This window comes from Tupaia chinensis, unplaced genomic scaffold (assembly GCF_000334495.1).
Source record: "Tupaia chinensis unplaced genomic scaffold, TupChi_1.0 Scaffold000612_1, whole genome shotgun sequence".
Taxonomy (NCBI): Eukaryota; Metazoa; Chordata; class Mammalia; order Scandentia; family Tupaiidae; genus Tupaia; species Tupaia belangeri.
Genome location: NW_006160131.1, coordinates 1,186,250 through 1,202,650, shown reverse-complemented (window position 1 = coordinate 1,202,650; position 16,401 = coordinate 1,186,250). Strand labels below are relative to the sequence as shown.

The following is a 16,401-nucleotide window of genomic DNA, read 5'->3' as shown; positions in this document are numbered from 1 at the left end:
TTAGCCATAAAAACAACAACGAGACCCTGGCATTTGATAGAAGGTGGACGAGTACGGAAGATTTACTGCTGAGTGAAGCAAGCCAGGCTATGAGAGAGAGACACTGTATGTCTCCACTTCACATATAATGACTGTCCACACTGTGTCAAAAACTTCAAGATTAAAGGATAGAGCAGCATGGAAAATGGTTGCGGACATTGGAGACAGTGTGGGAAGAAGGTGGGAGACAGGGGACAGTGAGAGGAGAGCAATCGAGGAGAAAAGTAGAGAGAAGAGACATCTGAGGGGCACAGAAATGGAGGATTGCCTGTCTGTGGTAAGTGTATGATATCCTCAACTGGACTGGAGGGAATGTGTTCGTGCTGGGTAAATTCATTTTACAAGCTGCAGCAATGCACAGTAATTGAATGTATAAAGTAATTTTTTAAAATAATTTGAGATGGTGTAGCAGATGAAATACTTTCGTATGCTGCTGCTGAAAACTTAAATGAGTACAATCTTCCCAGAAAATAATCTTAAAACTTTATATATGTAATCTCGTAATCCCACTTTCAGTTACGTGATTTAAAGAAATAGCTCTGGGGGCCGGCAGGTGGTATGGTGGTTAAGGGTGCTGGACTCCCACATGGTCGACTGTGGTTTGAGTCCTGGACCTGGCGGCTTGCTTTCTCACTTTCTCTCTCTCTCTCCCTCCCTCACTCTCCAGTCAAATTAAAATAAATAAATAAAGTTAAATAAAATAAGTCTTTAAAAAAAAAGAAAAAACTCTAATCAGAAGTTCAATGATTTACATATTCCAGGCTCACTGCTGCTTTAGATACTTATCTGTAATAGAAGAAAACAGGTATTAAAAAAGAAAAGAAAAGGCCCAATATTAGGAGAACAATTAAGAAAGGACCAGCCCCTTACCCTACAATTTAGAATTAATCTCTTCTTCCTCTGTGGGTGAGTATCGCCTCTATTTTAACACTTCAGCTGAGCTGGGTTAAACGTGGTCACGCTCACGTCTTGTCCCTCACTGGGACTGCAAACTCCGAGTCGGCATCTGAGGTCCCACCAGTTCTGGCCCACATCCCTTACTCCTCTCTGTCCCCAGCATTCATTTTGCACAATACTTCTCTAATAAGCAGGGCACAAAAAACTGCTGCTGCTGAATCACTACAAAAAGCAAACAATCAATGACTTGAGAAGTCACATAGTTTTTATACAAGAAGATGAGTGTACATACAAGATAGGAATTAACATGGAATTTAGACAGGGCAGTGGTTCAGAATATGCTCAATTCCATGAGACTGCAGGAATGAATATTAGTTATGCACCTCCCTTTACCCTTTCTCCTTCCTTGTGCCTAGAACACAGATGTGAGGTCTAGCGACACAGCAGCCATCTTGAAACCATGAGTCAAGAAGACACAACTTTAGGATCATGGAGCCTAAAAAGTAAAAGCCTAAGTCCTTGGTTACACCACTGAGCCTGCTTCACTCCAGACTTCTTGTTAAGTGAGAAAAAGAAAACCCATGTGTTAAAGTGTTTTATGTTATTATGACTGATAGAATTTTGACAGACACAAATACAATTTCTGACTGGTACTAACAGAAATTTCCTTTACTTGATCTAATTTGTGAATGATACAAACCCTCCCACTTGGTCACAGTGACTAGACCAGAGGTAGAGACCTGACTCAAGTAAGGCCCCTCAGAGTCTTTCTCTAGACTAACCTCAGGTCTTGGGAACAGTAGTTAGAGTAATGGCTATGTTATTGGACTCCCATGTAGTCGACCGTGGTTCACATCCCAGACTCGGTGGCTTAAAACTCACACCAGACACGTGTGCGTGTGTGCCCAAGATCCCAAGAGGAGAATGGGGGAGAGAGGATTGTGGCATGGCCATCCCCCCTGGGGGGTGATTTCTCGCTTTCTGTCTGTCTGGCGAGCGCACACGCCCTATAGGAAAAACCTCTCCAAAAAAAAAAAAAAGAAGTAGACTAACCTCAGGTCTTAGGAAAAACAACTCTACCCATTAAAAGCTGAAAGACTGGGGCCAGCAGGGGGAATGGTGGTTAGGGGCGCTGTATTCCCACATGGCTGTCCGTGGTTCCAATCTCAGACCTAGCAGCTTGCTTTCTCACTTTCCCTCCCCCATTCCCATCCCTCTCTGATCAAATTAAAAAGTAAATAAATAAATTTAAAATTAAAAAAAAAAGCTGAAAGACCATGAGTGTCACCAGTCTTTTGGTGTGCCCCTTGAGAAAACCTCTGTTGAACAGAGACGAGTGGAGTCAAAAGACACAGTGACACCACCTGAATGGACGGGCCAGTTCTATCTGGGGCACCTACGCTGTGTCACCACTGGTGACGCCTCAGCACTTAGGTGCATACAGCAGTCGACTTCACCTAACCACCTGGGTGGCCCAAAGCCACAGCACGTGAGGAGGCCGGACGGGCACAAACTACATCCGGACAGGCAAGGGCAGGCAGACGCAGAGGACCGACTTCGCCTCACCTAAACATAGAGGCTCGGGTCTCACCCACTGTTGCCAAGTCACCCAAGTCAAGCCTGCTCCAGGCCTCGTACTCCTCCGCTAGCTCTCGGGCACCTCTAAGAAGGATCCCTAATTGAGAACCAGCAGTTAGCGTAATGGCTATGTCACTGGATTCCCACGTAGTCGACCGTGGTTCACGTAGGAGTGGGGCCTAATGAAGGACATTTGGAGAAGGGATACGGAGGTAGAGCATTGACAGGATGGGGAGGTGTGGTTTTATTGGTTGAAGATATTTTGATCAACGGGACTGGGGAGAAATGTTTACATGTTGACATGCTCACATCGTAAGCTAAACAATGTTATTGAATGTATATACAACAATAAATAAATAAATAAATAAATAAATAAATAAATAAGAAGGATCCCTAATTCACCCCAGTTGCTTTCCCACTCACCTATTTTTCCAGGTGCTATCCCTGCAGAGAAAATCTCTTCCTGGCAATATCCTGATTCTAACCCATAACCCTGACTCTAGGCCCCAGACATGTACAGTTACTGCTTTCAGCTTCCCCAGCTGCTCTGACCTGTCTCTCGCTAACTCACTCCTACCACGTCGGTGCTCAGGCCTTGCCCTCCATCCTCCCCGGGTTCTGCCAAGCTACTGCTTAGCCTTTATCATCAGCAGGCGAAATCGCACACCTCAGAGAGAGCGCAGATGACGGCAGCTGGCTTTACTGAGTACCTACTGCGTGCCAGGCACAGTGTCTAATCTTCATGACAATCTTTTTTTTTTTTTTTTTAAGAGAGTTTTTTGCTTTAGGACACGTCTGCTCACCAGAAAGACAGAAAGATAGAAAGCGAGAAATCCCCCCTCAGGGGGGATGGCCACACCGCAATCCCTTCTCCTCCATTCTCCTCTCAGGATCTTGGGCACGCACGAACACGCACCCTGTGTGAGTTTAAGCCACCGGGTCCAGGACTCGAACCATGGACGACTACATGGGAGTCCAGTGACACAGCCATTACACAAACTGCTGGTCCCCTTATGACAATCTTAACGCAGATTAATTTTATAAATAAGATACCTGATTCAGAAGGGGTATGATAATTTGTCAAATATTAGTCAACTGACAGATACTTATTGCTGAAACTGAAGTCCAGATCGGCCTAGTTCCAAAGCCCATGTTTTCCCAATCTATGTATTATATTGTAAAAAAAAAAAAAAGCCATGGGGGCTGTCAGGTGGTATGGTGGTTAAGGCCGCTGGACTCCCACATGGCCGACTGCAGTTCAAGTCCCAGACCTGGTGGATTGCTTTCTCATTTTACCCCTTTCTGTCTCTCTCTGGTCAAATTAAATATAAGGATTATGGAGGCCAGCAGGTGGCATAGTGGTTAAGGCACTGGACCCTCACATTGCCGACTATGGTTCGAGCCCTAGACCTGGTGGCTTGCTTTCTCACTTTTCCTCCCTCACTTTCTGTCTCTTTCTTTTCTTTTCTTTTTTTCTTTTTTTTTTTTTTTTTTTGAGGGGCTTTTTTTTTTAGGGTGGTAGACAGACAGAGACAGACAGAGAGATAGAAAGCAGGAAATCAACCCCCAGGGGGGATGGCCACGCCGCAATCCCCTCTCCTCCATTATCCTCTCGGGCTCTTGGGCACGCATGCACACACACCTGGCATGAGTTTAAGCCACCGGGTCCAGGACTTGAACCATGGTTGACTATGTGGGAGTCCAGTGAGATAGCCATTACACCAACTGCTGGTCCCTGTCTCTTTCTGATCAACACTGGAAAATAATAATAATAAAAAATAAAGTTAAATTAAAAAAAAAAAAAAAGCTTTGGGGACCAGCAGTTGGTGTAATGGCTATGTCGCTGGACTCTAATGCAGTTGACTGTGATTCAAGTCCCAGACCTGGTAGCTTAAACTCATGCCGGGCACGTGTATGTGCATGCCCAAGATCCCAAGAGGAGAATGGAGGAGAGAGGATTGCGGTGTGGCCATCCCCCCTGGGGGGGGGATTTCTTGCTTTCTGTCTCTCTGTCTCTTTCTGGCAAGCACATGCACCCTATAGAAAAAACCTCTCCAACAATAAATAAATAAATAAATAAATAAAGCCTTGACATTGTTCTCCCAGCTTTCACCCTTGCCCCCCAACCTCCATAAGCCACTGTTCCCACAGCAGCGAGAGAGAGCCTTTGCTTAAATATTAACCCTCTGCTCAAATCCCACCAATGTTTCCTTCCTTGCTCAGAGGAAAAGCCCAAGTCCCTTATTTTGGCCTAAGAGCCCCTACCTAGTCTGTCCTATTACGTCTCTGGCCTCAGTCTCCTGTTCTCTCTCGTACCCTGCTCCAGCTGCACCCCCACCTGTCCACCCCTCGGGGTCTTGGATCTGCTATCCCTCTCCCTACAGCACTCTCCTCCCTACTCAGAATCATCTGAGCTGGTTCCAACATTGCCTTTGGGTCCTTGCTCAATGTCACCTCGATGGGGCCTGCCCTGACTGCTTACTTTACATTGCTACCTCTGACCTCGCTCAGTACTCTAACTCCCTCTTCCTCTGCTTTATTTTCCTCTCCAAAACACTTACCACCATTTGACCCACTGTATATTTTATTTCAGCATCTGCCACGCGCTACTGAAACACAGGCTCCATGAGAAGGAGGCTTTCATAGGTTCTGTTCAATGTGTCCAGTATGTCGCAGGTATTTAGCAAATATATACATATATTCTAACATTTCTGCTTTTTTTCTTTCTTTCTTAGTTTTTGCTATAGAGATGTAAGCTCGCCAGAGAGACTCACAAAGCGGGAGAGAGAGAAAGTACCCCCTTGGGGGAAAGGCCACACTGCAATCCCTTCCCCTCCACTCTCCTTTTGGGAGTTTGGACACGCACCTGCACACATGCCCAGCATGGTTTTCAGGCTGCCGGATCCTGGACTCAAATTGCACAGTTGGCCATGTGAGATCCAGTCACCTTAACCACCGGGTCACCGGCTGGCCCAGTACTTAGTAAATATTTACTGAATGACTAAATGGAGAGCATTACTATTCCTAGATGTTTAAAATAAAAATGGTCTCAAATACATTTTCCAAAAAGCAAATGCAAAGGCAACCAAATTCTGTTGTAGTGTACATCAACTGGGAGTCTTCTTTCACACGACGCCTCTAAAGAACACTCCCTCTCCTTTTCTGAGTTCTGAATAGATAGCCATGTCATTGAGCAACAAACTGAGCAGACTGAGCCGACTTAACCGGTGTGGTATTATAATCAAATAAAACTTACAGCAAAGTTAATCAGACACATATTTAATGGTATGCATAATTGTTATTGTGCTACACGGTAACTAGGCATAAATGGTAGACACTTCATGTAAATGACTCTAATTACCACTTCTTTTACATAGCCAAACCAAGCATGTCTGGGATCCGCTTCAGAGGAAACAGCAGGAGGAGAAAGGGAAGACTTAACTGTGGGGTAAGGCCTCTCATCCCACCCCTCAGGCACTGGGCTAGATAACTTGCCCTCCTATAGTCAGGGACTGACTTCTACTACACACTTACCAAGCAGGCTGGAGGTCTGGCCTCAGTCTCCAATCACAGGCTAAGAGGAACCAGAGCAGTCACTGACTTCTGTCTCTGGCAAGGAGCACAGGGCAGGCAAGCCGGGGAGAAAGCAAGGAAAGAGGTTGAACTTACAGAGGACCTACCTAAACCAGGAGCACTAGTGGATGCACTGTGTACCTCCCCTAGTCCCTAACCCACCAACGCCCACAAACTCTGCTCCCTGGAAAGCAGGGTAGGAAGAGAATGGGGGACAGTTCCAGTGAGGACTCCCTGCTCCCAAACTTTCTCACGGGGCTAAAATCACCGCAGAGATGTGGCTTAGACGACAGGCTAGCACTTAGGAAGATGAGACAAGGCTGCGGCCTTGTAGTTATTTCCCTTGTTCCGACTGTATCTAAGCCCATGGAAGGGCCCCTACCTTCCTAGAGGCTCATCCAAACCTGACAGGGTTCACCACTCAGGCTAAGCCCAAGCTCTCTGGGACACTTCTCCTACTTCCTGCAGCTCACCTCTCTCCACTCCACTCACGCTCAGGAACATTCGCCCAGGTACAATCCCTCACTTTGTGTCACCTTCCATTTAATTTCTTAGGTAAACGCTTATTTCTCCAATAAGACTACAAGCTCCTGCTGGCAGAAATCTTGTTTTAAACTTCTGTGGGGCCAGCAGGTAGCTTGGTGATTAAGGGTGCTGGACTCCCATATGGCCAACTGCTGTATGAGTCCCAGAATTGGTGGATTGCTTTCTCACTTTCCCTCTCCCTCTCTCTCTCACTGGTCAAATTTTTAAAAAATCATAAATACAATAAAATATATAATTCTTTTAAAAAGCAAAAACTTCTTCTGTAACTGGTACATAAGCTTAGAATGTTTTCTATTTTTTTTTTAATTCCAGAATTAGATAAAGGCAAGCAGCTAGAAAATGTCAATCTGATTTTCAAGAGGTTTTTGTTTTGATTCAAGTTCGTTTATTTCTTCAAAGATAGAAAGATAGGCATACCCAACAGGATCTTCACAGCATGACCCACCCCCAGCTGGCCTGATCACAAGTACCCAGCATGCTTAGGGACAGTCTAGGACTCAAACCCAGGACTTCGTCCATGTGGGTCCAGCTCATTACCACTGCATCACCACTTGGCCTCAGAACTCCAAGTCTATGACTATATACATGTTTATCTCCTCTCTTATGAAAATTATTTGTGATTATGCAAATTATTTTTTACAACCTCTAGGAGTCTAACAAATTAGCTGCAAGTCTATTTGAAAAAAAGTTTCATATGTATTTAGATGAATTATACATAAACAGTGGGCCTGCAGGTGGCATGAATGTTAAGGTATGCAGATCCCACATAGGTGATGAGGCAGTTTGAGTCTCAGACCCGGGCATGAAAATCACACCGGATGCATGTGTATGCATGCCCAAAATCCCAAGAGGAGAATGGAGGAGAAGGGAATGTGACAAGGCCATCCACCTGGGGAGTGATTTCTCACTTTCTCTCCAGCAAACACACAAGCCCTATAGCAAACAAACAAACACATGTAAATAGGAAATAACAGGTAGCAGAAAGGAGTAAAATTTCTGTTCTAAGCAGACAAGATAGTGTTCAAAAGGACGACGTAGTATTCCAGGTTTTTCTTTATTATATTTCTGAACTATTTGTTACAACAGATGTCCCTAATAAAAAAGTGTGACTGTCACTCAGGATACGGCAAGCATCTTCGGATGGAGGTTTGAGACATTTGGATCACAGCTACAAAATATATGGCGCCAAGACTACAGGAATTTCCTTCTTGTTACAGCAGAAAACTAACGTCTGAAATGCCGCAAGACCCAAAGTGTACATCCAATTAAGCAGCATCAGACAGGGTCACTGACCCTGGACCCAATGGAAGATGGAGAACTTTAAAGGCTCTACCTGATACATGATGGTTTAAGTTTCAGTCCACTTTGCCCAACTTCTCAACAAATTCGATGACAACACCCTGGTTCAAGTGGCATGTTTGCAGTTGATTTGAGGAAACTCAGAAATAACCCCAAATCAATTCCAACAGCAGAGGGGTGTGAGTCCTCCCACCATACTCCAGTAAGGAAGAGCATTCTTAACAGCAGATACTGTGGAGCTAAACACACCGACACGGGCCAGGCCCATAGTACAGTGGATAGGCACCGCCACGGGAGTGGGTTCTCACAGGGCTGAGGACAATTAGGATCCTGGGTCCAGCAGCTCGACACACACTCTCAGTGCATGTCATGTGCACCCACCTAAAATCTGAGGGGAGGAAGAAATGGAGGAAAAGAGGATTGAGATATGACCATACCTCACTGGGGAGTGCTCTGGGAAATGCATACGTCCCCTGACAATTTAAAAAAAAAAAAAAAAAGAAAGGGGAAGGGAGAAAAAAAAAAGAAGGGTCTGGCAGGTGGCATGGTGGTTAAGATGCTAGACTCCCACATGGAGGTTTGAGTCCCAGACTTAGTGGCTTGCTTTCTCACTTTCCCTCTCTTCTCTCTCTGTCTTTCTCTGGTAAAATTTAAAAAATAATAATAAATTAAATTAAATTAAAATAATTTTTAAATTACCCAATGAAAATGACAGTGAATGGCAAAGCTTCCTGTTTAAGTTCAACCTAGCTGAGTTTCCTCTTAAGCACAACCTAGCTGAGCTCAACAGTATGAAAGATGTCAGTAGGAGCTATCCTAAACTCTAATCATTTTGATCTGAAAATCATCTCTAGGGCTCAAATGGACATTCACCTTCTCAAACTCACTTATTTCTGGACCTCCACACTGGGTCAGTCACTAATCAGATGACCAATACTAGTTGTGTGTGTATACTTAGTGAGATAAACCAGACAGTCTCACCCCCTCTGTTCACCAAATATTCAGCCCCAGAATTCTTTCAGTCAATGGAACTCCCAGCTAAAAGTCAAACTAATGGGCTATGTCAAGCTAAAACTGCATTTAGGGCCAGCAGGTGGCATGGAGGTTGAAGTGGCTAGATCCCATATGGCCAACTGCACAGTTCAAGTCCTGGACACAGCGGCACAGCAGCTTGAAAAACACACAGGGCACGTGTGTATGCACCCAAAATCCCAAGAGAAGAGTGGAAGAGAAAAGGGGCTGTGACATGTACATCCACCCTGGGGTGACTTGGTCTTTGGCGATATGGTCCTCACTGTTCTTCCAGTGAAAGGACTCAACGGCCATGTTTAGAACTCATCTTTTACTGTATTTAAAAGTCTATAATGTGAGCATAATGACTCTCAAAAATTATCACGAAAATTTGTTATTGCCAGAGGATAAGTGCACATGCACATGCGGAAGAGAGAAAGCACCCCCAATGGGGCTTGGTCACACTGCGGTCCTTTTTCCTCCAATTCTCCATCCCATGAGGATTTGGGGCATGTGAGTACATGTACCTGCCACATTTTTTCAAACCACTGGAGTCCAGATTCAAACCTCAGTCAGCTATGTGGGATCCAGCTTCCAATGCCCAGCACTTAACCAATGCACTATGGGCCAGCCATGTGGCAAAATCTCTGACTTAGTAATTTCACTATTGGAAATAATCACAGCAGCTAACAGGTCTTAAGTATTTACTGTGTTCTAAGCACTATGCTAAGCATGTTCCTTAAAATAATGGTAAGTAGAAAAAGAGCACAAGGGCCAATCCTGTGGCACAGGTGGTTAAGGGAACCAGACCTTCCCAATGGGTTCAAGCATCCTGGCCCCAGTGGCTTTGAAACATGCCAGGCATGTGTGCAGCCATTCCCCAAATCCTCATGGGATGGAGATGCAGAGGAAAAAGAATCACAGTGTGACCACTCCCCAGCAGGGGGCGCCTTCTCTCTCTTTGATGAGTATGTGATTCCTCTGGCATAAGAAAAAAAGAAAGAAAAGGAAAAAAGAAAGAAAAAGAGCAGAATATAAAATTTACATACAAGGAACCAGCAGTTAGTGTAATGGCTATGTCGCTGGACTCCCACGTAGTCGACTACAGTTCAAGTCCTGGACCCGGTGGCTTAAACTCACGCCAAGCACGTGTGCGTGCGTGCCCAAGATCCCGAGAGGAGAATGGAGGAGAAGGGATTGCGGCGTGGCCATCACCCCTGGGGGGTAACTTCTCACTTTCCATCTCTCTGTCTGTCTCTGTCTGCCTGGCGAGCGCACGCGCCCTATAGCAAAAACCTCTACAAAAAAAAAAATTTACATACATATAGCCAGATCTCAACTATGTGAAAAATAAATCTACACATGGAAAAAATCTATATTTACTGCCAAATAAAAAGGCGGTTTGCAGAATAACATATACTACCATACATACATATAACATATACATATACATATAACATACACATATGTAAATAAAAGTGCGGTCACACTCACACAGACAGCCCTGACGGAGGTTAGTACTCAGTAAATGTGCACAAGCCGTGATTACTGTCACAGTGAGCATCACCTGCTTCATAATCAGGAAATCAACAATGTATTAAACCACGAGTTTAGGTACTTCCTTATTCAATAACTAAAAAGTATGTTACTTCAGGAAAATTACATAAGTGACCTTTTTTATGGCAATCTTAACTTGTAAAATACTTCCCGATTCCACGATTTCAGATTTAAATCCACTTCCGATCTGGGACTGAGGCGTAGTGAGGACACTGCAGCACTTCCAGCCATCCAAGGCTTACATTCAGTCATAGCACCACAGAGCTGTGCGGATACTATTTTTTAAAGAATTATTTAACTTCATTTATTTATTTATTCATTTATTTTAGTCTGACTAGAGAGGGACAAAGCAAGAGTGAGAGAAAGTAAGAAAGCAAGCTACCAGGTCTGGGACTTGAACCGTGGTTGGTGATGTGGGAGTCCAGTGCATCTAACTACCACACCACCTGCCAGCCCCCTGATGCTAATTTTTTAAAAGAATTATTTCTTGGGGACCAGCAGGTGGCGTGGCAGTTAAGGCACTGGACACTCCCACATGGCCAACCAGGGTTCAAATCCTGAAACTGGTGGCTTGCTTTCTCACTTCCTCTCTCTCTCACTCTCACCCTCTGTCTCTCTCTGGTCAAACTAAAAATAATAATAATAATAAAATGAATGAATAAATAAAATAAAATAAATAACTAAAAAAAAAAGAATTATTTCTTTTAAAATGATTTCTTTTCGGGACCAGCAGGTGGCGTGGTGGTTAAGGCGCTGGACACTCCCATGTGGCTGACCACGGTTCAAGTCCTGGACCTGGTGGCTTGCTTTCTCACTTTCCTCTCTCTCCCTGGTCAAATTTTAAAAAAAAAAAAAAATGAATGAATGAATGAATAAATAAATCTTTTAAAAGGAGTTATTTCTTTTCTTTTATTTATTTATTTTTTTTTTAAATTTGCTATAAGGCAAGTGCACTCGGCAGAGAGAGAGAGCATGTGAGAGAAAAAGGCAAAGTGAGAAAGCAAGCCACCAGGTCCAGGATTCCAACCATGGTCAGCCACGTGGGAGTCCAGTACCTTAACCACTACGCCACCTGCTGGCCCCTGTGCTCACACTATTACATTTAGAGTTTAAAATCATAAACACAAAGGCAAGAGTGGGGTGGTATTTCGAGGGCTATGATTGACAAGATTTTCTGGGTCAGTATTTGCCACTATCAAAGCTTCTATTATCTCTTAGATAAACCAACAGCTCCAGAGTAACTTAGTAACTTAACCAAGATATGTAGGACATGAATGTAAATGAGGGATATTTTTCAGCAGCTGTTTCTAGGTAGGATTTATCCCCCCCCCTTTTTTTTTAACCAGAAGGTGCACGCATTTGCCAGAGAGAGGAAGAGGAAGAGGAAAAGAGAAAGAGGAGATGGAACGGGAGAAAGCACTCCGATGGGAGTGCGATGCCACAGTATCTTCTCCATTTCCCCACCCGGTCAGGATCTGGGGCATGCATGCAGACATACCTGGCCTGTTTCTCAAGCCACCAGGGCAAGGATTCAAACCTCATTAGGCCACATAGATTCTGTCCCCTTAACCACTGGGCCACAGGGCTGGCCCTCTAGGTAGAATGTCTACTAAAAACTAGCAAGAACTTATTTTGAGTGAAAAATGGGCAACTGTAGAACTTAGTTCTTCATATTCCACAGGATCCTCAATATGTGAGTATGTAAGATGAAATCAAAGGTCCACTGCATTGTACTGGTTTCTGGCCCACCTTTGGCAAAGAATAAGTTGAAACATTAAAAGGTGAAAGACTTCTCCCTTCCCCTTCCTTTGTGATAGGTGTAACTAGACAGTATATCAAAAGTAATAAAGAACATTACGATACTCAGAAATTAACTAGAGAAAGAACTACAATCTCCTCCGTAAGTTGAAGGAGAGCTGTCTGTTTGCCTCACATTGTACTGTTCAGGATTACAAAACCGCCACCCCAAGGAGAGTGAGCGTGTGGCTGTCCTGCAGTCTTTACCTGTGTCTCGCCCCGTCAGACCACTGCAGTACATGGCATGTCGCTCGATCTTCGTGGGAGGGAAGCCTTGGTCACAGAGCGGGCAGGACACCTGGCGACTGGGTGAAAAGGAGGAAGCACGTGTTTCCTTCTCAGCATCTTCCCTTTTACCAACCTGAAGGAAATGACAAAAACTGTACTTTACAAATACCTTTTAAAGAACTGCAGAGACCATCCAGTATTTCTTCGACTTTCAGAGACAACACCAACCAGTCTGGGCTGGGGACTGGGAGACACTGCTATACCTAACACTTACTCAGTGCCTGTCAACTGGGTACTAAGCACTGCACCATTTACTCATTTAACCTCACAATTTCACAAAGGCATTAACAGAAAGAACCTTTTTAGATATAAGAAAATTGTCCGGGGCCGGCAAGTGGCATGGTGGTTAAAGGCGCTGGACTCCCACGTGGCCGACCACAGTTCAAGTCTCAGACGTGGTGGTTTGCTTTCTCACTTCCTCTTTCTCTCTCTGTGTGTCTCTGATCAAACTGGAAAATAATAATGACATAATAATAAATAAAGTTAAATATTTAAAAAAAAAAAAGAAAGAAAGAAAGAAAATTGTCCAAAACTGTCAAGCAACTTGTGCAAAGTCCCAGAACAAGTAAGTGGCAGAGCTGAAACTTGTACCCAGGACTGTCTGCTCCCAAACCTAAGGACACTGATCTCTACCTCCCTGTAGGCCCAGCCCTGCTGCATCAGTGTGCTGTATCTGCTATGTTCCATATTTTGCGTATCAATAGCATCTTTTTCCTTTTTTAAGAATTATTTTATTTAACTATCTTTATTTATTTATTTATTTAAATTTGACCAGAGGGACAGAGTAAGAGAGTGAGAGATAAAGACAGACAGACAGACAGACAGACAGACAGAGGAAAAGTGAGAAAACAAGCCGCCAGGTCCAGGACTTAAACTGCAGATGATCAAGTAGGAGTCCAGGGCCCTTAACTACCAAGCCACCTGCCAGCCCCTATCAACGGCATCTTTAAAGGTACTTTTTCAATCTCACAAAAGAACTACTAGGATCATTGTAAGTGACTTTAAGACTGAAAAAGCCAGCAAACAAGAGCTCTACGCCAACAAGCAGCACAGCCAGGACCGAGGCCCACAAGCAGAGCCTGTGCTGGGACTAGTAAGGCACACCTGCATCTTCCTTGTGGCCTGGCCTCTCAGACTGCAAGAGGGAGCTGAGAGCCGAACATTTAAGGCTCCAGTAAAAGTCCTCAGGATAATCAACCCTGCCGATGCCACCCCGACCCCTCGGCCCTCGTACTCCTCCCGTGTTCTGTCACCCTTGGCTCTCCTGCAGTCGCTACTGCCCCTCTGAGGCAGTTCCGTTGCACCTGTACAGGTCGGTCGGAGCCAAGAACTCTGCGGTGATAATCAGCACTGCGCGTGAGCACTGCAGCACTCCTGCCCAACGCTCGCTTCAAAGGACAGCACGTCCTACTCCATCAACGCAAGACTGCCCTGCACAACCACTGCTCCCGTCCACGCGCAGGAGCGGCGAGCTATCAGCAGGTTACCACACGGGAGGCCTTCTGCTGGGACAGGACAAAACAGGACACACCGCAATGGGAAATGATCTTACTTCTGAGCCAACTGGGTTCTTGAGTTTTCGTGTTATCCTGTGTTTGGGTTTTTTATTTTTTTCCTTTTTTTTTTTTAGCTTTCAAGGTGATTTTTTTTATTTAATTTTTTTTTTACATTTTTTTTCTGCATTTTATTTACAAAATACCTTAAACTAAAACTATAGACAAATCTAGAATCTAGTTACAAGTGCACTATAATTTTCTTCTGAAACATTTTTAATTAATTAATTTACATTCATTCTCTGAGCACTGTCACAGCATACAAAATGTGATTTCCCATCCAAAATACACAGCATAGTGGCTTAATCATACACGTTACCATCATTAATTTTCCACTTCTAGTTTCATATCTATATCTATATATATATATATACATATATATGTATGTATACATATTTTTTACCCCTATTTCTAACCCTCTGCCATCTCGCACACTATCTTAGATGTCTATAGCTGTTTTCCATTCCTTTTTCTCCCCGACATTTTATTGATTCACAAAGTTTCTTAAGTAATCTAACTTTCAATAGCAACTTTAGCTGGTATGTACATATCAGAGAACACATGTCTGATTTTAGATGTGAAACTCTGAGTAGAATGAATATACTATAAAGTAACACCTAGCTGATGCTATAAAGCTTACTATGGTCATTCAAAAGTATTTTTAAATATATTTTTTAATTTCAAAAAAAGCAGTTTTAGCTTTAATAAATCAAAGAAATGCTAAGGAACTTTACTTAAAACTTAAAGCCAGAAAATAGGTTAGGATTCTATTCAAATAGTAGGTACATGAACCTACTGGCAGCTCAAAATGGGACAAAAATCCTTAAAACTGGAAAACAAAGCCTAGAAGAAAATCAGTATGTTTTAGTCAAAAGTCATAAAATGCTATTTCACCAGTTCAGTCTAATGTACTTAATCTATCTTCTGTTGTGATCTGATCTTCCCGACTGAATTCTGGGATATAATATTCAACTCCAGACATGTCTCTATAATTAAGTTGGCAAATGAACTTTTCCTGATTAAATTCTGGGATATAATATTCAACTCCAGACTTGTCCCTATGATTAAGTTGGCCACTTTCTTAGTTTTTGGACTCTTATTTCCATGTGTCTGTGTTTAATTTTCCTGATACAGCACACCCTTGAGAACTTCTTGGAGATCTGGTCTGGTGCTGGTAAATTCTTTCAGGTTTTGTTTATCTGAGAATATTCTTGTCTTTTCTTCCCACCTGAAAGATAGTCTTGCCAGGTACAGTATTCTTGGCTGAAATTGCTTCTCTCTTAACACTTTGAATATATGTTCCCATTCTCTCCTCGCTTGTTTTGTTCCCGATGAGAGATCTGCTGTTAGCCTGATGGGATGTCCTTTGTAGGTAACTTGATGTTTTCCTCTTGCCAATCTTAGTATCTTGTCTTTGTCTGCAGTTTTGGTCAACCTGGCTATAATGTGTCTTGGAGAAGATCTTCTTGGGTTGATTCTATTTGGGGTCCTTTGTATTTCTTGGGGCTGGATCTTTGAGTGCCTCTCTAGGTTTGGAAAGTTTTCTTGCAGGATTTCATGGACTAGATTATCAATGCCCTTATGAGTCTCTTCACCTTCTGGGATGCCAATTATCCGGATGTTTGGACGTTTGATAGTATCTAGTATTTCTCGCATATTATTCTCATTTTTGGGGGTCATTTTCTCAGTCTTCATGGTGGATTTTTCTAAGTCAGCGATACTATTTTCTACATCTGAGATTCGATTTTCTGTATGATCTAGTCTGCTTTTAATATTTTCAAGGGAGATTTTGACTTCCTGTATTATAGCCTTCATCTCTAACAGGTTCATTTGATTCTTTTTTAGAGTATGTATTTCCTCTTTTAGATCTTGCAAGAATTTCCTCAACCTCCTAGAACTCGTCAGCTCTTTTCTCCTGCCTCTTCTACAGTTCATGGTATCTCTTTTCTTCCATCTCTATTAGCTTTGCCATCATGAATATTCTAAAATCCTTGTCAGACATTTCCGTAAGTTTCACTGTACTGTCTGAGGATGAAGAAGAGTTACTCTTTTCCCTGGAAGAGAGGTACTGTCTTGCTTTCCCATATTTCTTGTGACCCTGTGGTGATTTCTAGTCATCTGATGGATGGTACGTTTCTTCCTGATTCTTGAAGTTCAATCTGACCGTTCAGAGGTGAGTAGGAGGAGGTGATCTGCAATCTCTCTTCTGTTCCGTTTTCACTCTTTGTGCATCAGATTCAGGGTGAACAGAGAACTCTTTTTT

The 16,401-nt window shown here is 43.3% G+C and overlaps 1 protein-coding gene across 5 annotated transcripts in view; it reads right to left on the bottom strand.

Annotated features, from left to right (window-relative positions):
* Nucleotides 1–16,401, bottom strand: part of UIMC1 (ubiquitin interaction motif containing 1) — a 90,621-nt gene that overhangs the window by 21,012 nt on the left and 53,208 nt on the right. For all 5 annotated transcript variants that reach the window (XM_006158875.3, XM_027775929.1, XM_006158878.3 and 2 more), the window contains one exon: nucleotides 12,505–12,658. In XM_006158875.3, coding sequence (XP_006158937.1) covers nucleotides 12,505–12,658 — 154 coding nt within the window. The remainder of the gene's footprint in view (nucleotides 1–12,504; nucleotides 12,659–16,401) is intronic.